The following is a 24,187-nucleotide window of genomic DNA, read 5'->3' as shown; positions in this document are numbered from 1 at the left end:
CGGCACGTTGTGGATTTTTATTACGTTTTATTTTCTCTCTGGACCAAATCGACGCATGGCGTTCACCTTTTGTCAGCGTGCGCAGTGCGCATCCGAACTAAAGGCTAATGTAATACCCGCCTGTGGAAAAAGAATATGCATTGTGCGGACGTGCGCGAACGCTTCCATTATAAACGCGCTGGAGCGTCCCTCGTATTTTAATAATCGTCATAAAAGTCGCCCGCATCGCATCGACACAACAGAACAGCACGCCAGCGAATGTGCGAATACTAAAGCGTTATTTTATTCGCGCAAAGCTGCCCGAAAAAAGAAACAACAGAAACGGGTAAGGGTTAGATGTGCGACGTGACAGGCAATACACTGTGACATACGTTAACACTTTCACAACATCAAATGTGACAGGAAGAACTGAATCAACAGAAAAACATTTTAAAAAATGTTAAAACTCTTAACAAGATGTTAAATCAAGTGTTATGAATTTATGACAAGCGTCATAAATCGAAATGAATTAAACTACACTCAGTTGAGGTGCTAACAAATTAGGAAATTTCCAAACTTTGCGCAGTTCGCACAGGGTGTGAACTTTTCTGAAAGATATAAAGCTGTGCGCGTGTGAAGTCACAAACGCAGAATTAATGAATGAATAACGCGGGCGCGCGCGCACGCTGCCTCGTTCGGAATTTAGTTTTCAATTAGCTACTAAGTAAAGTTTTGCACAAATGGAGCGAGAGGGTGGTTTTGGTGCGCGCCGCGAATCGCGCGACAGAAACAACAAACAAACGCCAGCGACCACATTCGCAATTGCCGTCGCCTACCAAGCGAAACGAATTGTTACCATAAATATACCAACTGCTATCAAACACATCACTTAAATATTCATAACTCTGTTTGTGCACATTACAACTTCATTCAATTGCGTCTGATAAATTCTATTACAGTATTTGTTTATTTGCATATTATTAGTGAATTGTTTGATTGCAATTTAATAAATAATATAATTTTGTGCTCGTTTGGCATCGAATAGTGTGATTTGATATTGGTGCGGAAATATATAACGTTTTGATAAACTAGCGTTATTTGTTTGGGAAATCAATTGAAACGTAATAATTTTGTTTGTGTTCGCTGGGTCTGCAGTCGCCTTGGTTGCCAGTGGCAATGCTTATTTCGTTACTAATTACTTTCCAATCTAATTAACCTCCCTTCGTCATTGTTTCGCAACAAATGTCGAAGTTGATGTTTGCAATTTGCGATTTAATTTGAGTTTTTTTATCAGGAATAACTAATAGTGAACATATTATTAAGTATTAAATATTAACAATTTTTATAAACTTCATCTATGGTTCTGATTTTTATCTGTTTATGTATTTTTTCTACCTCCACCTTTAAAACGCCAGTATTGCACGGTTTTGAGACACAAAAATTGGTATTTTAAACACGGACGGGCAAAGCCGTGACTAAAGTATTTTAGTCACGAGCTTTAGTCACGGGGTGGAGCTTGCGCATGCGCATTTGTAGATATAAAAAAATACCATAAACATCACGTGACTAAACGTTGTTAAATCTATTCTCTCTTTAGTACATAATAATAATAATATGCTTGTTTGTCTTGCAACTGATGTCCTCGTCACTCGTCATTCCTGACACAAAACGTCATTCACAGCGCGCTGTTGTTGCACAACTCTATCATCACAAGAAAGGACTAATTGTTAATGATGGTTTACATTAACACAATACAATACATGTATTATGTATTTGGTTATATATTTTATAGATGCGGAAATGTTTGCAGCACCTAAGTCAAATTATGTTTCACAGTTTCAGTTTGTATGAGTATAATAATAATTGAAAATCAATAAAACGGAAATTTTGAAAGCAATCACAATTTTATTTTTATAGTTTCATATCTCTTTAGACTTAACTTTGTGGCTGGAGACGGAAAATTATTGAGGACGACGAAGCGAGATTAAAATTTTTTACGATAAGTTCGCTATTGGTATCGGAAGAACCTCGCACAACTCATCCGAGCTATTCGCCTGGCAGTTCCAAGCATTCGCTCGCATTCACCTCGTATTTATTGTCATCTTATATTTTTCCATAAAACTAAACAAATGCACATACAGTGCGTTTATTCCCACTTGTTATAAATTTTTATTATTTCAAATTAAATACAGCAAAACTTAATTTTTCACTATTGTAGTTTTATTTGTAGATATTTATGACGAAACTTTTTCTAATCTAAAAAGAGACTAAGAACAAGTTGTGTGGGTTTCTGGTGTAGTTTATTCTCTTGTTTGCATTTGCTGGGTTGCAGCAAGCACACAGCAAGAAACCACGACCTCGGAATCTGCCTGTGGCGTTAGTTTTATAATGTTGTAAATATTACTCTATTGCAAGTGCAAAAACTAAAGGCGAAAGAAGAATAAACCAAAGAATGCTTGCACGCGACAAACGCAGAAGAGGCATTCATACCCAAGTAGTATTTTTTCGAAATGTAGAAATATTTTAGTAACTTAAAAAATACAAAACAAAAATTTTCCTGAAATCGTCAAGCGTACGAAATCATTTCAGGTTGAAAATCAATCAATTCCTCCATAAAACACTCAAAGTTTTTCGTTCTTCTTTTAACTTTAACACATTTTGTTCGATCTTGTTTTCAGTTGAAGATTTAAATTATCGTTTGCTTTCGTTTTTCGCTTTTCGCGTGGGATTCAAGCCGTGTGATAACACCGTTTTGCATTTTCCTTTCGCGAGAGCCTGGCATCAGCATTTGTGCACTTTTATTTTCATTTTTATATATTTTTATACTTTTATTATGTGCGTCATTTAAATGCTAAAGATGTGGGAATAGAGCGACGAGGAGCGCAACAAAATATGCTTTGCAGTGCGCGCGTCTACTTTTTACTCAGAGCTTTTTCTTTTGCACGTCTTTTTTTCCTCGGCTTCTTTTGCAGCGCAGCGCGCACGTCGTTCTGTTGTGGTTTATACGTAAATTTTTCTGAATTGCTGCCAAATTGCTGCGAATATTAAAGAGGCGCGTCGTAAAAAGAGCGCAAATTCCCTAAAGAGTGACTGACTGACTGCCGCGTGAGAAATGAATAAGCGCGGCACAAATCATCCGAATCTTCGGGAAACGATCAGCGCGAAGCACAAAAACATATTTTACGTTTCACTTTCTTTTTTATTTGGAACTCACTCAAATGTAAATTTATTTTTTATTGAGGCACCTAAGGCACAAAATTAAAACTAAAATATTTTATTATGTTAAAATGTTTTTTATTTAAATTGAAAGCACATTGAAAATTGCAACATTTGTATCGTAAAATACCGATATATTCACATGCAGGTATCTAAACATACAAAGAAGTAAAATGTGTAGAGGCTTGTGTTGTGCACTTGTACCTGTGTCAACTATCCGATGCTTTAGAGAGCGAAATGTACTCGTGAACAGGACGACTACCGGTCGCGGCGCACGAAACGAAATAAAAAATGACTTTAAAGATTTATCGGCGCCGAGCGCGAGTGCACTAGAGCAATTGATTGCTTTTTCCATCAATACAATTGAATTTTTTACTGCCTAGACACTGGACGCGAGACACTGAACACCAGTTTAGTGACTTGACTGACCAACTCACCGACATTGAGTGTATCCTAGATTTTTGCTTTTATCAAGATGCAATTTTACGTTAAATTTGATTATGCAAAGATATTCCTAACAAAATCTTTATTCGTCCGAGCATGTAAATGTAATGCAACTCTATTTTTTCACGTTTTGTCAACAAATTCTTTGATATATTTTTTGGTGGACATGCGAGGAATATAAGTATGGCCACAGCGTTTATGCAATATTTTTCCAGCAAATTGCGTACATCATTCTCCATAATTAGATCTACCCTTGCTCTTTCCCTGGTGAATATGCCTCGCCAAAAGTAAACAAAACGCGCGGCTCGCCCACAAAAGCTTTTTTAATTATTGTGGCGCACCGCGTGCGTTTTTATTTCGTACAAAATACAGAATAGCATAAGCACACACAACATAACCAACACGCACAATTTTTTCATTATAAAATATTTAATGCAAAGCGCCCAGCCGCGCAAGTGTTTGCTTAAAATTATTGTTCACACCTAAAATCGCCACGCATGTTCAGATTACAAAAATTAATTATTCATTTTGATAAAATAATTAATAGCAATTTGGCATGTCAATACGTATGAGGAGTTTTCCTTAGCTGGATCAATATGTACACAAGTAATTGAAGTCTTGGAATTACAACGTCTTGTATAATTGCGTGTATTAAATATGTCTCAAGCAATCGCAGCAGGAATCTCTGAAGTGTGGACATGGCGAGCAAAAAATCCAGACCCATTCCCGTTTGTCGCATATTTGCAATGGCAATGTTTGTATATACTTTGGATTAAAACGTTCCGATGAATTAAAATTAATCGTCTAGACGCTGCGCCGCGCACCGATGAAACTGAATTAAGCTCCAGAGTGGACAAAAAATCAGTCCAGTCGCTAATACGTGGGTGTGACGACGGTTTGCGTGGATTTGACGCGTCAATGAATTAGACAACCACATAATGATTTTACGTATTACACTAGAACAATACTTCATAATTATCAAATACGTTATTTTGTTGAGTTGGAAATTTTCAGCACATTGAAGTTTTTTGGTGGCATTTACTGGCGACTTTTATTTGTTTAGTTGGCAGAGTTGCATCGTTTTTAAAGCGTGATTTAGTACGCAAAGTTTGTTCGTTTGCTCGTCCGCTGATAATATTCTAATGAAAGCTTTACGGTCACAGGCAGCCGCAACGGGTAATCGTAGTGTGCGTCCGCTGAAAGTATTCTCTTCGACGAGCCCGCAAAACCTCTCGCCGCCGCCGTTCTGCGTTGCATTGCAATGCAACGATGTAAAGATATCCATGTAACGTGAGCTTGGCAAAAACAGTATACATTTACATGTCATTGGTTTCCAGCCGCTGCCGACGTACGTTTGGCCAAATTCAAGTAGAAAACAATTGTGGTACACACTGAAATTGAACTGAATTTATATCGTTAGAAGTGTTTTTTCGTTTTTCGAGTGTGAGGATTATCTTATCAGTAATGATTTTTGCTGAGGCATAAATATGCCTAGTTCATCCAATTCTCACCAGTCATTCACCGTGATAATCATAAAATTAATACGGTAAAACATCAAAAACATAAAAATGTTGAAGTTATTTGCATCAGTGTTATTGCTGTCAATTTTTCTACAAAATGTTAATTCTGAACGAATTCTTGCCGTGGTCATGACTGCATCTTACAGTCATCAGATGTTTTTCCAACCGTTATGGAGGGAGCTTGCCATTCGTGGACATGATGTTGTTGTTATGACCACCGATCCAACTAATGAAGTTCTACCAAACTTTAAAGAAATCAGTATTCATGAATCCTATGGCCTAATGAAAGACGTAAGAAATTTGATGATCAACACCAGCCTAATCGAAATTCTCTTGAAAGATAAATGGAGTGATCTACAACTGTCTGTAAACAGATTTCAAATAGAACTACCAAAAGTTCAAGAACTCATTCAAAATAAATCGGAACATTTTGATTTGTTGATGATTGAATATTCCATGACGCCAGCTTTAGCCTTCCAACATCGTTTCAACTGCCCGATGATTAGCTTGAGTTCGTTTGATGGCATGGAGGTATCACATGAATTGATGGGGAACCCGACGCATTCTGTTTTGTACCCATCATCGTTATTTGCAAGTGATGAAAATACGTCTTTTCTTAATAGAATGATGTCGGTGGTCATAGGGAATTTATTCAATACGTTACAAGCAAGAGCTGTGCCTAAAATAGACGAATTAACCAGGGAAAGTTTTGGACAGGACACTCCATCCCTATTGGATATTCTTGAAAGAACTGATATGTTATTTGTGAATACTAATCCAGTTTTTAGTGCAATAAGACCATTTTCACCAAGCACTATTTCTCTCGCCGGTGGAATGCATTTAAAACCAGAGAAACCTTTACCAAAAAATTTGAAAGATTTTTTGGATAGTGCTAAAGAAGGTGCAATTTATTTCAGTTTGGGTAGTAATGTAAAAAGCAATGAATTGACTCCAGAATTACGAGAAACCATTATGAGTACTTTAGCTCAAATTCCGTACAAAATTCTTTGGAAATTCGAAGATGATTCTCTTCCTGGCAAACCAGCACATGTCATGATTACAAAATGGGCACCTCAACAAGATATTCTAAGTAATAATAATAATAATAACTTTTTTAGTAAAATAATACCAATTTTACAATATTCTATTTTCAGGACATAAAAATGTTAAAATGTTTATTACCCAAGGAGGACTTCAATCATTAGAAGAATCTTTATATTCACATGTTCCACTAGTAGTCATGCCATTCTTTGCTGATCAGTTATCCAACGCCCAGAAAGTAAAAAACAAAGGATTGGGTTTAGTAGTGGATAGACATAACCTTAAAGTTGATGATTTTAAAACCGCTATCATGGATGTCATGGAGAATCCATCGTATAGGAATGTGGTCACAAAATATGCAAAGCAAATCCAAGACACTCCAACAACACCCTTGGAAAGAGCTGTTTGGTGGACCGAGTATGTTTTAAGGCATAAAGGAGCACAGCATTTGAAAGGACCTAGAATTCCCTTTTACCAATATTACTATTTAGATGTTTTAACTGCTATTGGAAGCATTTTTCTAATTATTTGCGGTTTATTATTTGTCATAGTTAAATATTCTATCAAAAAGTTGTGTGGGCTTTTTAACTGCAGTAACAGAAAAGTTACCAAAAATGATAAACTTAAGAAACATTAAATTACAGGCAAATATTTTATGTGAAACGCATATAATTGCATAATAAATATCTTATCATCATGATATTGGTAAATTTTATTCAATGACATGGCTATATTACAAGTATGCTGTTTACTTTTACACAAGTTCCTATTATCTTATCACAGTGCTCTTTCAAGTATAAAATCCAAACTCTCAAAGCAACTGGAGTCACTGCACATAATTGAATTTTATTCATAATGTCCAAATTAATATTACTCGGGTTTGCTTTGATATTTATGTCACATAATGCAAGTTCCGCGCGTATTTTGGGAATGGTTATGGCTCCATCATACAGCCATCAAGTGTTTTTTCAACAATTCTGGAGAGAACTAGCCATTCGTGGTCATGACGTCGTGGTGGTCACCACAGATCCTACTAATGAAGTACTTCCCAACTTTAAAGAAATCAGCATTAAAGAAACCTACGCACCAATGAAAGAGTTCATGAATGTGATGATCAACACCAGTATATTTCAAATCATCCTACAAGATAAGTTCACTGAAATGTCAACGGCTCTGAGTGAATTCCAATTGAGACTGCCGCAGATTCAAGAACTTATTCATAATAAAACTGAACACTTTGATCTTTTAATGGTGGAGCATTTCTTTACATCTGTAGTTGCATTCCAACATCGTTTCCAATGTCCAATGATTGGTGTGATTTCGATGGACGCACTGCCGGTATCACATGAAATGATGGGAAATCCTGTGCATTCTATTTTGTACCCGCCGGCAATGTTTCCATATAATGAGAATATGTCTTTCTTCCAAAGAGTAATATCGGTTGTGTTTGCCAATATATTTCATCATGTGCAAATGAAAGCAATTCCGATATTAGACGAGCTGAATAAAGAATTGTTTGGAATGGATATCCCATCTATGGATGAGTTATTTGAGAGGACTGATATGCTGTTTGTTAATGCAAACCCTATTTTTTCTCCTGTGAGGCCTCATACACCTAGTACTATTTCTCTGGCTGGTGGAATGCATATGACTCCGGTGAAACCTTTACCAAAAAATTTGAAAGATTTCTTGGATAGTGCTAAAGAAGGTGCTATTTACTTCAGTTTGGGGAGTAATGTAAAAAGCAACGAATTGACTTTAGAATTGCGTCAAACTATTATAGACACATTGGCTCAGTTACCCTACAAAGTTTTATGGAAGTTTGAAGCTGATGATTTACCTGGTAAACCTGATAATGTCATGATTACTAAATGGGCTCCTCAACAAGATGTTTTAAGTAATATTAACAATTTTTTAATATAATTGCATGTTAATATTTTATTCAATTCTGTCTAGGACACAAAAATGTTATTTTGTTCATCACCCAAGGAGGTCTTCAGTCTTTAGAAGAATCATTGTTTTCTCATGTTCCACTAGTACTAATGCCATTCTTCGGTGATCAGTCATCAAACGCGGAGAAAGCCAGAAATAAAGGATTGGGACTAGTTGTAGACAGACATAACCTTAAAATTGAAAGTTTCAAAGAATCCATATTAGAGGTTATAAGGAATCCAATATATAGAGCTACCATCAAGCGTTTGGCGACAGAAATTCAAGACACACCAATGCCTCCGCTTGAAAACGCAATCTGGTGGACTGAATATGTTTTGAGACACAAAGGTGCTCAACATTTGAAAGGCCCCAAGATTCCATTGTATCAGTATTACTATGTGGATGTGTTGGCTTTTATTGGAACTGTTGTTCTACTTATTCTCGGCTTGCTGTATGTCATTGTCAAAATGTTAATCAAAGTCTGTTCTTTGATATTCTGCCGTAAAGTAACAGTTCCAAAGAAAGAGAAACTCAAAAAGAAGTAATTTATAAAACGATATTAAAGTATCATTAATAATTGTATAGTCATGTATATCGTTAATAAAAACAACAACATTATAATGTAATTCATCAAGTGTATAATTATTATCATTAAAATCAATGACGATGCGAATATTTTCAATGCCATTTATAGCTCACGTGTAGGTTGTTGCCTAATTGATCAAAAATGGTTTTTCTATTATATTTTTGTTCTGGCCCGCCTCCGGAGGTCATATGCTGATCTGCGCGGAACTCGAGGCTTTGATGTTCAAAAGTAAGTAGTTGTTGTTACACGCTCAAATAATGTGCACGCCAGACAAAAATTACTGACGAAAAAGTGAGAATCATCAAGACTTGTGGTTTTATTACAAAATGTGCTCGATTCATTCAAATTTTAAACCTTATCATATCACTAAAATACTTTAGGTATAAAACGAGAAGGTTTTAATCATTCTATATCAGTTACGTTATTATTTGACGATAATTAATCAAGTGCTTTAATTAAAAATGTCGAAGTTAATAATACTGTTGTTATCATTAATACTTGTGTCTGAAAATGTGCACTCCGAACGAATTCTTGCAATGGTCATGGCTCCATCATACAGCCATCAAATGTTTTATCAACAATTATGGAGAGAACTCGCTATCCGTGGACATGACATAGTCGTGGTCACTACAGATCCTACCAATGAAGTACTTCCCAACTTCAAAGAAATCAGCATGAAAGAATCCTATGGGCCCGCAAAAGAATTTATGAAAGTAATGTTAAACACTAGTATTTTCCAAGTTGTGATTCAAGATAAATGGACGGAAATGACAACGATGATGAGTGAATTCCAAATGAATTTACCACAGGTTCAAGAGCTTGTCCATAACAAGTCGGAACATTTTGATCTATTGATGATAGAACATTTCATCACACCTGCATTAGCATTCCAACATCGTTTCAACTGTCCGATGATCGGTGTGGTTTCTTTGGATGCTTTGACTTATTCGCATGAAGTAATGGGAAACCCGGTTCATTCTATTTTGTATCCGATGTCATTCTTTCCATATCAAGAAGATTTGTCATTTTTTGAAAGATTGGTGTCTGTTGTATTTGGAAATGCATTTAATTACTTGCAATTGGGAGCTGTGGAGCATTTGGATAAATTGAACAGAGGTATTTTTGGAGAAGACACACCATCTATTTCGGAGATTCTTGAGAGAACAGATATGTTGTTTGTAAATGCTAATCCAGTCTTTAGTCCTGTAAGACCACACACGCCTAGTACTATTTCCATCGCTGGAGGTATGCATATGAAACCACCTAAGGCTTTACCTGAAGATTTGAAGAAGTTTTTGGACAGTGCAACCCAAGGAGCTATTTATTTCAGTTTGGGTAGTAATGTAAAAAGCAATGAATTGTCTTCAGATTTGCGCCAAACTATAATGAAGACTTTAGAACAAATTCCCTACAAAATTCTTTGGAAATTTGAAAATGATACCCTTCCAGGTAAACCAGCAAATGTCATGATTACAAAATGGGCTCCACAACAAGATATTTTAAGTAAGATATTAATATTCTTTAATTTTTGAATTAAACTAATAATATTTTTATTTTAAAGGACACAAGAACATCAAACTCTTCATCACTCAAGGAGGTCTTCAGTCTTTAGAAGAAGCACTATACTCTCATGTACCACTAGTGATAATGCCGTTTTTCGGAGATCAACAAGCAAACGCATTGAAAGCCAAGTCTAAAGGTATGGCACGCATTGTGGACAGACATAACCTTAACGTGGAAGATTTCAAAAAAGCCATTTTGGATGTTTTGGAGAATCCTGCTTATAAAAACACTGTCACGCGATTGGCAAAAGAAATTCAAGACACTCCAATGACTCCTTTGGAGAACGCTATTTGGTGGACCGAGTATGTATTGCGACACAAAGGTGCACAACATTTGAAAGGACCTAGAATTCCGGCGTATCAGTATTATTATTTGGATGTTTTAGCTTTTATTGCGGGTGTCTTTGTAGTTATTCTTATTTTATTGTTTGTAATAGTTAAATTGACTCTCAAAGGACTCTGCAGTATGATGAAATGTTCAAGAAAAGAAAAATTAAAAACTAAGTGAATTACTTTCAAGTTTTAAGTAGGTACTTACGAATAATGAAATTGCATGAATTGGATGAAATATTGCGAAATAAATGAATTTTAATCAAAACTTGCTGAGCATGACAATCATATTCCCCTTTTACTATGCACTGTAATTGTTACAATTTCACGTGTTCATTTTTATCGATTAGAGATATCTTATCATGATTATAAGTATAAAACCAAACATTTCCAAATGAATGAAATCAGTTTCACTTATATAATTAAACCTAAATTACTCAATTTCATTACACAATGTTTTTACACAAATTAATATTACTAGTGGTTTCTTTGATTCTCGTCACCAAAAATGTCAATTCCGAGCGAATTCTCGCCATGGTCATGATTCCATCCTACAGTCATCAAATGTTTTATCAACCATTATGGAGAGAACTAGCCATCAAAGGTCATGACGTTGTCGTGATTACAACTGACCCAACTAATGAAGTGCTCCCAAACTTTAAAGAAATTGGCATCAAAGAATCCTATCCAACTATGAAAAAGTTTTTGGATGAAATGATCAACACCACAATGCTACAAAATATATGGGAGAATAAATGGGCAGAAGTTAGTATATCATTGACTGAATTTCAATTTAATCTACCGCAAATACAAGAACTAATCCATAACAAATCGGAGCATTTTGATCTGCTAATTATTGAGCATTTTCCATCGCCAGCTTTCGGATTACAATATCGTTTTAATTGCTCTATGATTGGTGTAGTGTCATTGGATGCCATGTCTGTATCACATGAGATAATGGGAAATGCGGATCATTTTATTTTATATCCGTCGGCTATATTGCCATATCAAGAAGATTTTACGTTCGTTCAAAGAATTGGTGCTTTGATGTTTGGTGTCGTAGTGAATTACATGCAGTATGCAAGTTTTGGAATGTATACAGATTTGGCTAGGCAATATTTCGGAAAGGATATGCCTCCAATTGGAGATATTATTGAGAAGACAGATATGTTGTTTGTAAATGCAAACCCTGTGTTCAGTCAGGTAAGGCCATATACGCCTAGTACAATTTCAATCGCTGGAGGAATGCACATGAAAGCTGAAAAGCCACTTCCTAAGGTAAAAAATTATAAATTTTATGTATGGATATAATATAATAACATATTTTCTATTTAGAACTTAAAAGACTTTTTGGATAATGCGAAAGATGGCGCCATATACTTCAGTCTTGGTAGTAATGTGAGAAGCAATGAGCTGTCCATGAATTTACGTAAAATTATTATGGAGACTTTAGCTCAAGTACCATATCCTGTTCTATGGAAATTTGAAAACGATGACCTGCCTGGTAAACCTGATAATGTCATGATTACAAAATGGGCTCCACAACAAGATGTTTTAAGTAAAAACCGTCACACATTTTTTTAGATTCCTAGACATTAATTGTTACTAACTTTTTTATTAGGACACAAAAACGTTAAATTGTTTATTACTCAAGGAGGTCTTCAATCACTCGAAGAGTCATTATATTCTCATGTGCCTGTTGTCGTGTTACCCTTCTTTGGTGATCAGGAAGCCAACGCAGATAAAGTAAATCGCAAAGGCATGGGTGTTGCGCTTGATAGACACAACCTCAATGTGGAGGACTTCAAGAAAGCCATCTTTGAAGTAATGGAAAACCCAAGCTACAGAAATACAGTCAAACAAATGGCTATACGAATTCAGGACACACCACGAACGCCGCTGGAAAATGCAGTTTGGTGGATTGAATACGTTCTTAGACACAAAGGAGCACAGCACTTAAAGGGTCCCAGAATTCCATTCTATCAATATTATTATTTAGATGTTATTTTTGTCCTGGGTGCTACCGTTTCTACTCTGATTGGATTACTAATTCTTAGTGTTAAATATATTTGCAGAGGTGTTTGTTGTTTGATGAAATGCAACAAAACTAAAACAACTAAAAAAGAAAAAGTTAAGAAAAACTAAAACTAAAGAATGTTAATGTATTGATGAAACCGCCTACAATAAACATTTAATAAACTTGCAGCAGTTGTGTACATGTGAATATTTTTAGAAATGTGTTCATGGCTACACGTCTAAATTGTTCAGTTCAGCTTGCATCAGTCGTATCGCAGTTCTCGAGTGTAATGTGTCGGTTTATTATCAATATAACGTAAACTTTCAACACGATATTATGACACGTATAATATTAGTGATTTTATTTGCCACTTTTGTCCAATGGGCTTATTCAGCAAGAATTCTCACTGTTATACCATCACCTTCATATAGTCATCAAATATTCTTTAGACCTCTATGGAGGGAACTCGCCGATAGAGGTCATGACTTGGTGGTAATTACAACGGACCCTACCAATGACAACTATCCAAACATAAAAGAAATTAGCACTAAAGAGACCTACATTCCAATGAAACAAATTATCAACATGATGGTGAATTCATCTGTATTTGATATTCTCCTAAAGAATAAATGGCGTGACCTCTCCCTGGATCTATATTATACTTTCTTCAATATACCAGCTATACAAGAACTCATCAATAACAAAACAGAGCATTTTGATTTATTGATAATTGAACATTACATGTCTCCAATGTTTGGATTCAAACATCGGTTTAATTGTTCCATGATTGGTGTATCATCAATGGATTCACTTCCATTATCACATAGTGTTATGGGAAACCCAACTCATAGTGTGTTGTATCCGGCATCTATGTTTCCATATCAGGAAAATTTATCGTTTTTGGAACGACTGGCAGTTGTGGTTTTTGGAAACATATTCAACTATCTGATTAATAATATTCTAGGTGATTTGAATCAAATAGGAAGGGACAACTTTGGTCAAGATATGCCTTCACTTCAAGATATTTTTGAAGACACTGACATGTTGTTTGTGAATGCTAATCCTGTTTTCAATGCAGTAAGACCACATACACCTAGTACTATTTCAATCGCCGGAGGAATGCACATTAGTGTACCAAAGCCATTACCAGAAGTAATTTTAGTCATTTTAAATTTAATTTAATTTAAATTTAACGAAATTTTTTTTGACGTGATAACGTCTTTAAAATCGTTTGCCAAGCCCAGAAACTGTCACGAGCGAGGTCGATCGCAGGTATACCCCCTTCCTCGTTATAACGAGAGACGGACCGATCTCCCGTCTCATCTCGAGCGCTGCCATTCATTCCGTGCCAGTCATAAAGCGTTCGAGTGAGTTGACCGGATCTTCCGTCTCTCATACTCTAGCGGCATACAAACGAATGGAGATTTTCAAAGGGTTAAGTTGTTGAATGTTTTATCGGCCGATAAAAAGTTTGTAGTGTGCGAGCAATGAAAACGTTTATGCGGAAGTGTTACAAACAATTGCAACAAAACAAAACTTATATCACCACAAGACGTTACCTACCAAACATCTCGATCGTAAACTACTCTTACAAAACAACAACAACCATTTTTGAGTTGAAACAATTTTGATGCTGCCAAAGAAGCTATGTTATTTATTTTAGCCTAACGTTTATAAACGAATTGTCCAAAACTCTTCAAGAAATAATAATTGGGTTACATTTTCTCAACTTCCATATAAAATTCTATGGAAATTTGAAAATGATGTGTTATCAAACAAACCTGATAACGTCAAGATTACAAAATGGGCACCACAACAGGATGTACTACGTAAATATAACCTGTGCCCAAGGTCTTTGTAGCAACAGCTCGCTTGCTGCCACCAGTCAATATTACGCAGTCGGCGCGTTCGCATCTAGGTTATAGAATGTAGATGTTAAAAATGTGTTATAATAAACATAGGTGAAGTTTAATATTTATATTTAACTAACGCGTATCTAATCTTGAAATGTTCAAAAATCGATAAGTTCCCTAGTCCCACACCCACGGAACGCACCTTAGTACCAATCTAATCGTTCTATCAATAAATATATCAAAATGAATAAAATATTAGTGTTAATATTGACAGTGTTCACAATTGTACAAAATGTCCACTCCGCGCGAATACTCTGCATTATAGGAAATCCTTCCTACAGCCATCAAGTGTTCTTCCAACCGTTATGGCGCGAGTTGGCTATCCGCGGTCACGACGTCGTGGTCATCACCTCTGACCCAACCAACGAAAAGCTTCCCAATTTCAAGGAAATCAACACCCATGAAACCTACGCCTCATTCAAAAAAGCCATGGATATGCTGATAAACGGCACCTTTGTGGATTTGATGTTCAAAACTGATTGGGCGGAAAGGGTTTTGGAGATGATGAATCAAACCGTGGGTCTACCGCAAGTTCAAGAGCTGATCCATGACAAGTCGCAGCACTTTGACCTGTTGATAGTCGAACATATGCTCTCGCCATTCTTCGCATTTAAGAAAAAGTATAATTGTCCTGTGATTGGTGTTGTTTCATTTGATGCCATGGCTAACTCGCATAGAATTATGGGTAATGCTGTGCATTCTGTGTTGTATCCAACACAGCTTCTACCAAAACCCGATAACTTGTCATTTCTTGAGAGAATCATGGCAATTGGATTAGGAAACGTATTTGAACTCATCGTCTATTACAAGCCTTTGATCAAGGCCATGGATACAGTGGCTAGGGATTCGTTTAATCAAACTGCTGAAGATGTGATGGAGAGTTTTGAAAGTACTGATATGCTGTTTGTTAATACCAATCCGGTTTTCATTCCGGTTAGACCGCATACACCGAGTACTATTTCCGTAGCTGGGTTACATATGAAACCGCCAATGCCTTTGCCAAAAGTATTAAAAAAAAACACTTAATCTTTAAAAACTTACAATTATTTTTCTTTCAGGATTTGAAAGATTATTTGGATAGTGCCAAAGAAGGTGTCATTTACTTCAGTCTAGGCACCAATGTAAAAAGTAATGAATTATCTGAGGAACTGCGAAAGGTCTTTATCGAAACACTGTCTCAAGTACCCTTCAAAGTATTATATAAATATGAAGGTGATACTCTACCAGGAAAGCCTGATAACGTCAAGTTGATCAAATGGGCACCTCAACAAGACATATTAAGTATTATTGCCTCTAAATTGTATTTCAAATTGTATCTAATTGTTTTTTCAAGGACACAAAAACATAAAATGTTTTATAACCCAAGGCGGAATTCAATCATTGGAGGAAGCCTTCTACTCCCACGTCCCAATGATTGTAATACCATTCTTCGGCGATCAATTACCAAACGCTGAAAAATTAAAACAGAAGGGACTAGGCCTAGTCCTGGACCGTTATAACCTCAATGTGGCGAACTTCAAGACCGCCATCAACGAAGTTATCACTAATCCGTCTTACCGCAACGCACTAAAGCATTATGCTGGCATAGTGCAGGATGAGCCGATGAAGCCCTTGGAACGAGCTGTTTGGTGGATTGAGTATGTCCTTAGGCACAAAGGCGCTCAGCATCTGAAGGGACCAACTATTCCTTTCTATCAGTATTATTACTTGGATGTGTTGGCGGCTCTTGCTTTGGTAATCGTAGTTTTGCTGGGATTCATCCTTTTGATGATAAAATGCGTTATCAAAGGTATCAGAAAAATGTGTGGGTGTAATAACAATGTGATCAAAACCAAGAGTGATGTTATTAAACTGTATTTAGTTGTTGTATAAGTTGATATTTTGTAAATGTGAAACTAACCTAGGTTGTTAACCTTGAGCTTGATATGATAAAAATCAATATTTATGGTTTTTATCAGGGTTTTCAGGGCCTGATTCCAAAGAGAAAACATGTTTTTCAGTGTAGGAAGCTTTTGGTTAATAAATTAAATTCATATGGCTTCTATTGAATTCCATTTCAGAATTTTGATGGCAATTTCGGTTTACTCTAAACAAACAGTATAAGCCAGAGCCAGGGCGAAATTCAGCACTGCTGAAAAAAGTATCCTCTTCTTGACGCACCGGTAAGCCCCGACCAGCTTTTCGTGCAAATCCCTCACTGATTGATTGAATTGTAACTTTATATACTATACATTTGCTTCCGACAACGTTCGCTTCCCCTCGCTGTTAAGTTCAGCAACACATTCCCTTTTATTTTCGGCCTCTACGGTTTTATTTTTATATCGCCTCGCTTTACAAACTAAGTGAAAGTCGCGCACTTTTCAAAGAGTTTTATCCAACTTCTACGAATTACCAGTCTGCCAGCTTAGTCAAGTAACTTACTTGCTTACTAAGCAGATCAATACAAATTAGGCATAGTTTGCCTGAAAATTTTTACGTGTTCGCCAATTTACCTCGTTCCACCTACATAGAGAAAAGGCAAGTGGGAATTATTATCAAACGTTGTTAGAACGGGTCTTCTTAGGACTGTTCCTTTGGAGATAGAGGCACGATTGCGTGTGGAACATGGGGCACATTTACATTAATAGAATCTCCCAGTGTCTTCGGCGCGTTATTGCCGCACCATTTTCGCCGCTTTGTGCCGATTAATCATCCGTCGATACATTTTAGGGCCCTGGGCCGTGCCGCTTATTGTGCTTCTTGCGAGAAGGACTGCGTACAGCCGGGGAATTAATAAAGGAATCCGCGAGCGGCGACAGAAAGTGGGTAGGCCTCCGTTATTCGCTTTCGGGTTCTATTAGGAGTAAATCCACTACGGCACAAACGTGAACCAGAATTACTATTACCAAAATTAATATGAGTATATTTTTTGTTTATATTTGTCAAAATTTAATCAAAATTAGTAAAGTTATGTCAAAAATTGCGATTTTGCAACTAGAAGTTGATGAAAAGCGGAACAACAATTTAGGGTTAGGAAAACGCACCGCAAACGCTTAACGGAAAATCGGCGGCGGTAAGAAAGTGTCGTCGACACCTGTGTGCGCCGTGTGCCAGCACATTAGGCGCATAAATCATTCGTTATTAAAATTTCACCGCATTTTTTACGTCGTCACGTCGACACTTTCGCCTCCCGAGCAAGCACACAAAGGTTCGATGCTAACGCAGAAGATTGTATGTAAACTGAAAGTGTGAAAGGCTTCATTGAACGAGGTGATGAAGGAGCAACACGAAACGTTCGTTAAAAACGTGTCTCTATTGAGAGGTGACAGCTTTAAGCGGCAAGGATTGAAATATATTAAATTGCCAAAATAAAAATACGATTTGCATTTAATTGAAAACCAACCACACTTGACATTTATACCGAAGCTGAATTTCCGAATTCAAAATTCGGCATTCGATGGCACGTTCGCCGTATTAGATAGGAACCGCAACAAACTGCATTCGAGAATAATCCCACCACGTTCGTGAACACATTGAGATGCTCGATCTGAAGGATCTTTTAGGACTCTTCTAAACTCGGCGAGATTTTCGGGGCGCCGCTTAGAGTGCAAGATTTGCACGATGCAAACACATGGCGCCATTCGTTTCTTGGTACCTCGTTGGGCACATCCTGCATCTCGTCAAAAACGGCGAAGTGGAGAATTGCGCGCAGAGCCCACACGCCATATAGATGTCTGCGATGGGACGTGATGCGAATTAAACGCTAGCCGAATCTAATAAAATTCACTCTGCTCGCGGTGCGATTCCACGATCCTCGCCCCGAAATAGGAACTCGAAAGGCGCACGCGATGGATATGCAAACAGAGTTGATGTTTGCCAAGCAAGAATTATCATTTTCATGAAAAGATGCGTGCGTGAGGAGAAGACTAATCGCAATCAATTCCTCATGTGGTGATATGTTAACATGCACCAGTATATCAAGCGCGCTTTTCGCATAAGCAATTTTTGAGAGTAAAAACACGCTTTGCAACGGACTAATTAAAGCAGACAAAAAGAAATCGTTAACAAGATCATCCGGCTTGTGTAGTTGCTTGCTTGGTGTTTCCCTCTTGTTGTGCTCCTCGTACTTCATTCGACAATACGAGTGAGGCGACGCTAACGTCGCCGGAGGCAGTGCTTTCTTTTTCGGGGTCTCGCACATCCTTAGCGTGGCGGGTACATAGCAGCGAGCCTGGTGGAAAGGTTTCGGGAAAGGATGCTGAATATAAATTGCATTGTATCACGGTATTATGCATATCAACCTTAGTCTTTTGGTTCGTTGGCGTCGGTATTCTTCTCCTAAGGGGTAAAAAACCGTCGCGCTTTATTACCGCCGATCTTGCTGCCAGCACAACAACAAGACACGCCAAAAACAAGACCGATTGTAAACAAAAATATACAAATTATACAATAATACACGGATATTATTTCTGGGACGCCAGAAGAGAAATTAAATTTTTACGCATTGGGAATTTATTAAAATTGAAATAATTTAAGAATAAAATAATCCTGGTTATAATTCAGCTTTGAAGATAAAAATCGTGGTTTTGAAAAAGTAAAATTTGACATTTGACTTTATTTCATATTAAAAGTTCATTGATTTTAATATGCAATAAAATTAAAAGAAAATAACTAAATTTTTTACTCATTGACAATTTATTCAAATTTGCGTAATTCGAGAAATACGAGACTACGCCTTGAAACTAAGCAAGTTTTGTTGTGAACATTTTATAGTTGCCTCTGCGGGTGAAGTGCGGGCAGGAAAAAAGTTTACTTGAAAAATGAAACGACATCGCGAGGATGCGGTAAATAAAGTTTCGCGACAGACCGACTCCAGAGACGGGAAGTCGTCCATTCAGACAAACGGTAAGGAAGCACACAGCGCCCCCGCACGCATACAAACACAAATGAGAAAATAAAACTTGCCGAAAGTAAAGCGGACGATTCGAAAAAAGAAAGTTTCAGTACACATACAAGAATAATGTGCACTAGTTTATATAAATATATGAGAAGTGGTATGGTAAGTGAATTAATGTTGATGCAGATGGTGATAATGTCAACACATTGCCAATTTCTGACCAAAACAGAATCAGACTATACTTGATTTCACCTAGGTAATATTTTGAAGAAATCTTGACTTGTTCACTTTGATTTTTATTCCTCGTTCGTGTTTTGCATTCGAAATTTGTTTTGGTGAAGAAAAAAATATTTTATTGGTGTCATCGTCATCGTCATGCTCATTGTCATCGACGACGACGAGGCTTACTTTTTATTATTCAAGGATAACAATGCTCGGCGGCGGTGGCGCGCAAAGTATAACCCATATTTACATTTCAATTTCAGACGGAGACGCGACGAGTTTTCCGACCCGGAAGCGCAATTCGACGTCTTTGCGTGCTTGCCACTTCGTGAGGGCGGCTAAGAAGTTTGCCTTAAACCACTGCCGCCTTCTTCATTGCACGATTGCTGCGATAACGTATAACAATTCCACTTTTAACTTTGACTCGGATGGGAATTTTTACAATAAAAAAGGCCAAGCAAAAAGAACTCGGATTCTGTTTCAACTTATGTGAAATGAATAATGTTCATTCATATTTTGTGGTTAGTTTGATATTTATTTATATTTTTTTAAATTTGTTCAGAACATGATGTTCTCCTCAACATATCAGAGAATAGCTAGGTATGTTGAGCGTGGGGGTGGCATGACAGCAAGATAGAGTAGGTATAAGGATGTAGGACGTTTTTCGGAAGTCGTCTCGTCCCGCCCGCTGTTCCATGCTCCAGATGACGTCATTAAGGAGGACCCGGTGGCTCGACGGCGGCGCCAGTCGACGCCAGTCGACGCATTTGTATTCCGTCCGCAAAACCCATAGAAACTTTGAATCTAGAACAACATAAAGCGAACTCACACGCTCTCACACTCTAGCGTAATTCAGAGGCACACACATATGCAACTCAAGAATATCCACAACCTTTCCGCTCCCCACAGGGAAGTCTTATTTTATGAGATTTATAAAATTAAAATAATAAGTGAGAAAATACTAGTCACTAATAGATCACGAAGAAAACAGTATCAATGAAATAACTGCCCTGTCGAATAAAGCACTACAAGCACAATACAACGTGATTTACTGACATATAACAAAACTAACAACAATGAACCATCGAGGGGAAAAAGAGAGAAAAACACACATTAACTATGGTGCTGGTGCACTTGGAAGTGAATCTGGCGACTGGGCGCTAGGGCAGAACAAACTGGCCGACATAAATTTTTCCTGATAAAGCTGCCAATTCGAGGAGAACGAGTGCACGTTTTGCCGCCTGTACGGGCGTAAGTGGATTAATGCGCGGCGATAAATCCGACTTCGTAAATAATTAAAAGACGTACGTCGCTTACGCTGTAGGCGTTTGTACAACATTTGCCTTGGGGTTACGACTGTTACATCCTAAAAATCGTATTTGTATTACTGTCAAATAATGAAACAAAGTTTAAAATTAAACAGAATTTTGTTATCTATAGACTAGTCAATAAGCATCGTAGATAAATATATTGATTTAGTGCTTATCAATATAATCACACATTATTAGCAGTTGCGCTTTAACCTTGGATCGGCAAACAGGTTTTTTACGTTAATATTTTCGCTGTGAGAAAAAACTCTAAGTTGCCACAATGCCGGATGTTACCTATGTGCCTATTGATGACCAGGACAATTTATCACGGTAAGTCTTATCAATTTAAATTAATAAATTTTTAAGTAGAAATTAATTCAATTTTAGTTATAGAAGATGTTGTTCAACATGGTCAGGCCGAGAGAAAGCCATGGGTTGGGCCATTGGTACCTTGTCTCTGTTGGTTGGGATTTTGTTCATTATTATAATGAACCAAAGTCACCCAGGTAATTCTAATAATTTCACAGCAATGCTGCCAGTAATATTAAAAATTATTATCTAATCTGCTATCACCTATCCAGGAATGTTGTTATTACTCTTATAATATTAAGTAATTTATTTATAGAAATCGCGCCTACTACAACTGAGACGCCAACGACACCTTCGCTTCCTACAACTACAACTACGGTGTCAACAACTACGGTACCAACATCTACGGAATCTACAACTAAAAGTCCTACAACCGAGACTACAATATCTACAACTACAACTTCTACCATAACACCACCTACGACTGAATCAACGCCAACACCTACTACAGAAAGTACACCTTCAACAGAAACACCTACTACTCCTACTACTATTCCTTCTACTACTGAAGACCCATCTTCTTCTTCTTCTACAGAGTCAACCACAATATCACCACCTCCTACTGAAAAACCTTCTATTGCAGACACAACTCCTGTTAAAATAGAAGAGACTGACGTACCGCTTAACCCTTTGGAATAGTAAATAATTATGAGTAATAAATATCATCTTATATCTTATATTTAATATGTTAATTAACTCAGAAAAGGTATACCTACGTATACCTACCTAAAGAAAAAGTTGGAAGTAAGTTCCAGAATTTATTCAGAAAAAGTTTCATCGAACGCCATTATTGTAAAGTCTTGCTTTGACTTGTAGAGAATATTGAAAAGCTTAAAAGCTCGCAACAAAAGTAGGAACAACTTCTAGTTCTTCACTTATTGAAAGTTATTGAAAATGTAGCGCATAACTTCTAATCCATCTACAAACTCTAATAAAATTTTCTAACCAAAAATTTAAAAAAATTTCAAAAATTTCAATAATTGTATTAAATGTACCAGTCTACATAATGCCACTTTGTTGACCTGCTTACTTTCTTGCGTTTTTATGACTTCCTGTTTGTCAGGCAAAATCCAGAGTGTATCCAATGACAACAGAGACGTAGTAAAATATGGCCGCCAAGAACGCAAGAACGATTTGATGCCCAATCGTAAAACTGATAACACGCTCGCAGGTTTTGATCACGGAAATTATTTAATTTCCGGTTGAGATTTCTTTCTTTTATATTTACGAACCGCATTACAATGTCACTCAAGCGTGCTTATTAAATATTTTTAAATATAAAGTGGAGAATGTAGCTGAAGAGGCAAAGACTAAGGAAATAGATAGATCCAGGGTTGACTACGAGTAGATGCTTAGTTAAACTGTTTGCCCTCACGCCTGGTCCGCATCGAATGAAAACCGTATGGGAATGGAGACATACGGCGCCATTAACGCTTTGGTAATTGCAAACAGCCGCAAGCACGCTGCGACCATTCTCTTCTGTAGGTTTCCTCAGTTTACAGTTCGCTTTCACTATATGCTTCAGTATGCTTTGGACAAAATCTCAATGTAAACGCCAACTGGGCCCCGTCCCGCCTTCGGCTGTTAGTCCTTCGTTGGTTTCGCTTTACGCAACGTCTAACAAGCAGACGCACGCGTAGAGAACCAGGAACCCTCATAGACATAGACAGTATGAGTATAATTGCCGAAATGCGCTTTCGCACTCCAATCAAACTGCGTAATTCTGAAATTTCGTTAATCGATTTCCAAGACGAGGAATTTAATTCAACAGATTCGGCTCAACACAAAATGCACACGCTTCACAAACTATCTTAGAATGATTGATCTCACACGGTCGAATTATCACTCAATGAAGGAGAATAATATTTTAAATAAACATCTTTGAAGCACCTGCTTGTGCAATCAAGATTGGCTATATTTAGTGCATGTATTTAAAAAGAAACATTATTATACAAATCATCAACAATTTAATGCCTTCTTGTTGTCTTCCAGAGCCTGATCCACTACCTTCTTAGCTCTCTTAAACATTTTCTCATCCTGTTCTTTTTTAACAATCGTGACAAATTCATTGAGCATTCTGGTCATGTCATTGCTACCAGCTGTGATTTTGGTCAGGAATGGAGCACGGCATGGTGCCACCGGACATTTTTTGCAATTGTTCCAGTCATCTAACACATTATCTCCATGACCGTCAATCTGCAACGCCTTGCTGCGAGCATTGGAACCGTCTTTGCCTTTTGTCATGTCCATTATATCATAGACGAATTGCTGTTTAGGTCGGGAGAATAGCACCTTGAAGTTGTTGAACAAGCATTCGTCTTTTGATGCTGCCACATATCCACACACCTTTTAAATTTTTACAAAATAATAATATTTAAGTAATTTTGATTAAATTATAAAGTAACTCACGACAAAAAGATACAACACGACAGCTAGTTTCATTTTAAACCTGTTTTTTTGCAGTCCTAATTGAAAACTTGGCACAAACTAAACTAATCAATATATTTTCATCATTTATATATTGGTGTGTCAGCGAGGAACGAAAGTGTAGTTATTAACTTAGCTCTCGTGACGGTAATTTATTGTAACTCGCTCCTAATTAGCAAGAGTGTTTGCACGGCATAATATTTGCTATTAAAATGTAATTATATTGTGATAAATTTTTATTTCTCGCAAATAATTAATAGATTTAATTTTTTGTATCCTTGATTTTATTTTCAGCGCAATGTTGCACTGAAAAATATAAATTAAAGCGAATTCATTTAAAGTCAGTTCACATTTTTTGCGTTTTGATGTACCTGGGCAATTTAGAGAGCTAAAGTAAAATATAACTCATGCAGAATAAAGTGAAACGCTTATGTATGAGGAGT

General features: G+C 36.9%; 7 protein-coding genes across 8 annotated transcripts; 6 read left to right on the top strand and 1 right to left on the bottom strand.

The window, feature by feature from the left end:
• Positions 1-5,154: 5,154 nt before the first annotated feature.
• Positions 5,155-6,900, top strand: LOC135801105 (UDP-glycosyltransferase UGT5-like). The gene is made up of 2 exons (XM_065314471.1): positions 5,155-6,249; positions 6,314-6,900. Exons 1-2 carry the CDS (start codon positions 5,208-5,210, stop codon positions 6,835-6,837), a joined length of 1,566 nt encoding a protein of 521 aa, XP_065170543.1. The 5' UTR covers positions 5,155-5,207; the 3' UTR covers positions 6,838-6,900.
• A 113-nt stretch (positions 6,901-7,013) lies between these two features.
• LOC135800783 (uncharacterized) lies at positions 7,014-16,579 on the top strand. The gene is made up of 6 exons (XM_065314103.1): positions 7,014-8,097; positions 8,157-8,673; positions 8,718-8,721; positions 14,688-15,545; positions 15,599-15,821; positions 15,874-16,579. Exons 1-6 carry the CDS (start codon positions 7,056-7,058, stop codon positions 16,410-16,412), a joined length of 3,183 nt encoding a protein of 1,060 aa, XP_065170175.1. The 5' UTR covers positions 7,014-7,055; the 3' UTR covers positions 16,413-16,579.
• LOC135800283 (UDP-glycosyltransferase UGT5-like) lies at positions 8,924-10,878 on the top strand. Its single transcript, XM_065313465.1, has 2 exons — positions 8,924-10,221; positions 10,280-10,878. The coding sequence occupies exons 1-2, from the start codon at positions 9,180-9,182 to the stop codon at positions 10,786-10,788; spliced, it is 1,551 nt and encodes a 516-aa protein (XP_065169537.1). The 5' UTR covers positions 8,924-9,179; the 3' UTR covers positions 10,789-10,878.
• On the top strand, positions 11,024-12,815 carry LOC135800282 (UDP-glycosyltransferase UGT5-like). Its single transcript, XM_065313464.1, has 3 exons — positions 11,024-11,888; positions 11,946-12,168; positions 12,232-12,815. The coding sequence occupies exons 1-3, from the start codon at positions 11,064-11,066 to the stop codon at positions 12,753-12,755; spliced, it is 1,572 nt and encodes a 523-aa protein (XP_065169536.1). The 5' UTR covers positions 11,024-11,063; the 3' UTR covers positions 12,756-12,815.
• On the top strand, positions 12,819-13,824 carry LOC135800284 (UDP-glycosyltransferase UGT4-like). The gene has a single exon (XM_065313466.1). It carries the CDS (start codon positions 12,964-12,966, stop codon positions 13,807-13,809), a length of 846 nt encoding a protein of 281 aa, XP_065169538.1. The 5' UTR covers positions 12,819-12,963; the 3' UTR covers positions 13,810-13,824.
• A 4,540-nt stretch (positions 16,580-21,119) lies between the features above and the next one.
• On the top strand, positions 21,120-22,279 carry LOC135800971 (integumentary mucin A.1-like). 2 transcript variants are annotated; one of them, XM_065314323.1, is made up of 3 exons: positions 21,120-21,278; positions 21,342-21,454; positions 21,574-22,279. In XM_065314323.1, exons 1-3 carry the CDS (start codon positions 21,229-21,231, stop codon positions 21,954-21,956), a joined length of 546 nt encoding a protein of 181 aa, XP_065170395.1. In that variant the 5' UTR covers positions 21,120-21,228; the 3' UTR covers positions 21,957-22,279. The 2 variants fall into 2 exon arrangements, with proteins under 2 accessions (XP_065170395.1, XP_065170394.1); XM_065314322.1 differs by having other exon boundaries at positions 21,336-21,454.
• A 932-nt stretch (positions 22,280-23,211) lies between these two features.
• On the bottom strand, positions 23,212-23,881 carry LOC135800972 (uncharacterized). The gene is made up of 2 exons (XM_065314325.1): positions 23,727-23,881; positions 23,212-23,663 (listed from the first exon to the last, which is right to left on the bottom strand). Exons 1-2 carry the CDS (start codon positions 23,757-23,759, stop codon positions 23,277-23,279), a joined length of 420 nt encoding a protein of 139 aa, XP_065170397.1. The 5' UTR covers positions 23,760-23,881; the 3' UTR covers positions 23,212-23,276.
• Positions 23,882-24,187: the final 306 nt, after the last annotated feature.

The sequence above is a fragment of the Atheta coriaria genome, unplaced genomic scaffold (assembly GCF_025399875.1).
Source record: "Atheta coriaria isolate IRGN ID8LTWV9N9 unplaced genomic scaffold, Caltech_Dcor_3.1 hic_scaffold_10_pilon, whole genome shotgun sequence".
NCBI classification, from domain to species: Eukaryota; Metazoa; Arthropoda; class Insecta; order Coleoptera; family Staphylinidae; genus Dalotia; species Dalotia coriaria.
Note: the sequence above shows the minus strand (reverse complement) of the source record. Positions and strands in the feature narration are given on the sequence as shown.

What these genes read in the sequence shown, in the direction of transcription:
- LOC135801105 (XM_065314471.1), top strand. Translation starts at nt 5,208, where the DNA reads ATGTTGAAGTTATTTGCATCAGTGTTATTGCTGTCAATTTTTCTACAA. An exon ending in ACCTCAACAAGATATTCTAA is followed by an intron (nt 6,250 to 6,313) that starts GTAATAATAATA and finishes TTCTATTTTCAG; the next exon opens with GACATAAAAATGTTAAAATG.
- LOC135800783 (XM_065314103.1), top strand. Translation starts at nt 7,056, where the DNA reads ATGTCCAAATTAATATTACTCGGGTTTGCTTTGATATTTATGTCACAT. An exon ending in TCCTCAACAAGATGTTTTAA is followed by an intron (nt 8,098 to 8,156) that starts GTAATATTAACA and finishes AATTCTGTCTAG; the next exon opens with GACACAAAAATGTTATTTTG. An exon ending in CGCCAATGCCTTTGCCAAAA is followed by an intron (nt 15,546 to 15,598) that starts GTATTAAAAAAA and finishes TTTTTCTTTCAG; the next exon opens with GATTTGAAAGATTATTTGGA.
- LOC135800283 (XM_065313465.1), top strand. Translation starts at nt 9,180, where the DNA reads ATGTCGAAGTTAATAATACTGTTGTTATCATTAATACTTGTGTCTGAA. An exon ending in TCCACAACAAGATATTTTAA is followed by an intron (nt 10,222 to 10,279) that starts GTAAGATATTAA and finishes TTTATTTTAAAG; the next exon opens with GACACAAGAACATCAAACTC.
- LOC135800282 (XM_065313464.1), top strand. Translation starts at nt 11,064, where the DNA reads ATGTTTTTACACAAATTAATATTACTAGTGGTTTCTTTGATTCTCGTC. An exon ending in CTGAAAAGCCACTTCCTAAG is followed by an intron (nt 11,889 to 11,945) that starts GTAAAAAATTAT and finishes TTTTCTATTTAG; the next exon opens with AACTTAAAAGACTTTTTGGA. An exon ending in TCCACAACAAGATGTTTTAA is followed by an intron (nt 12,169 to 12,231) that starts GTAAAAACCGTC and finishes CTTTTTTATTAG; the next exon opens with GACACAAAAACGTTAAATTG.
- LOC135800284 (XM_065313466.1), top strand. Translation starts at nt 12,964, where the DNA reads ATGACACGTATAATATTAGTGATTTTATTTGCCACTTTTGTCCAATGG.
- LOC135800971 (XM_065314322.1), top strand. Translation starts at nt 21,229, where the DNA reads ATGCCGGATGTTACCTATGTGCCTATTGATGACCAGGACAATTTATCA. An exon ending in GACCAGGACAATTTATCACG is followed by an intron (nt 21,279 to 21,335) that starts GTAAGTCTTATC and finishes ATTCAATTTTAG; the next exon opens with TTATAGAAGATGTTGTTCAA. An exon ending in AATGAACCAAAGTCACCCAG is followed by an intron (nt 21,455 to 21,573) that starts GTAATTCTAATA and finishes ATTTATTTATAG; the next exon opens with AAATCGCGCCTACTACAACT.
- LOC135800972 (XM_065314325.1), bottom strand. Translation starts at nt 23,759, where the DNA reads ATGAAACTAGCTGTCGTGTTGTATCTTTTTGTC. An exon ending in TCGTGTTGTATCTTTTTGTC is followed by an intron (nt 23,664 to 23,726) that starts GTGAGTTACTTT and finishes AAAATTTAAAAG; the next exon opens with GTGTGTGGATATGTGGCAGC.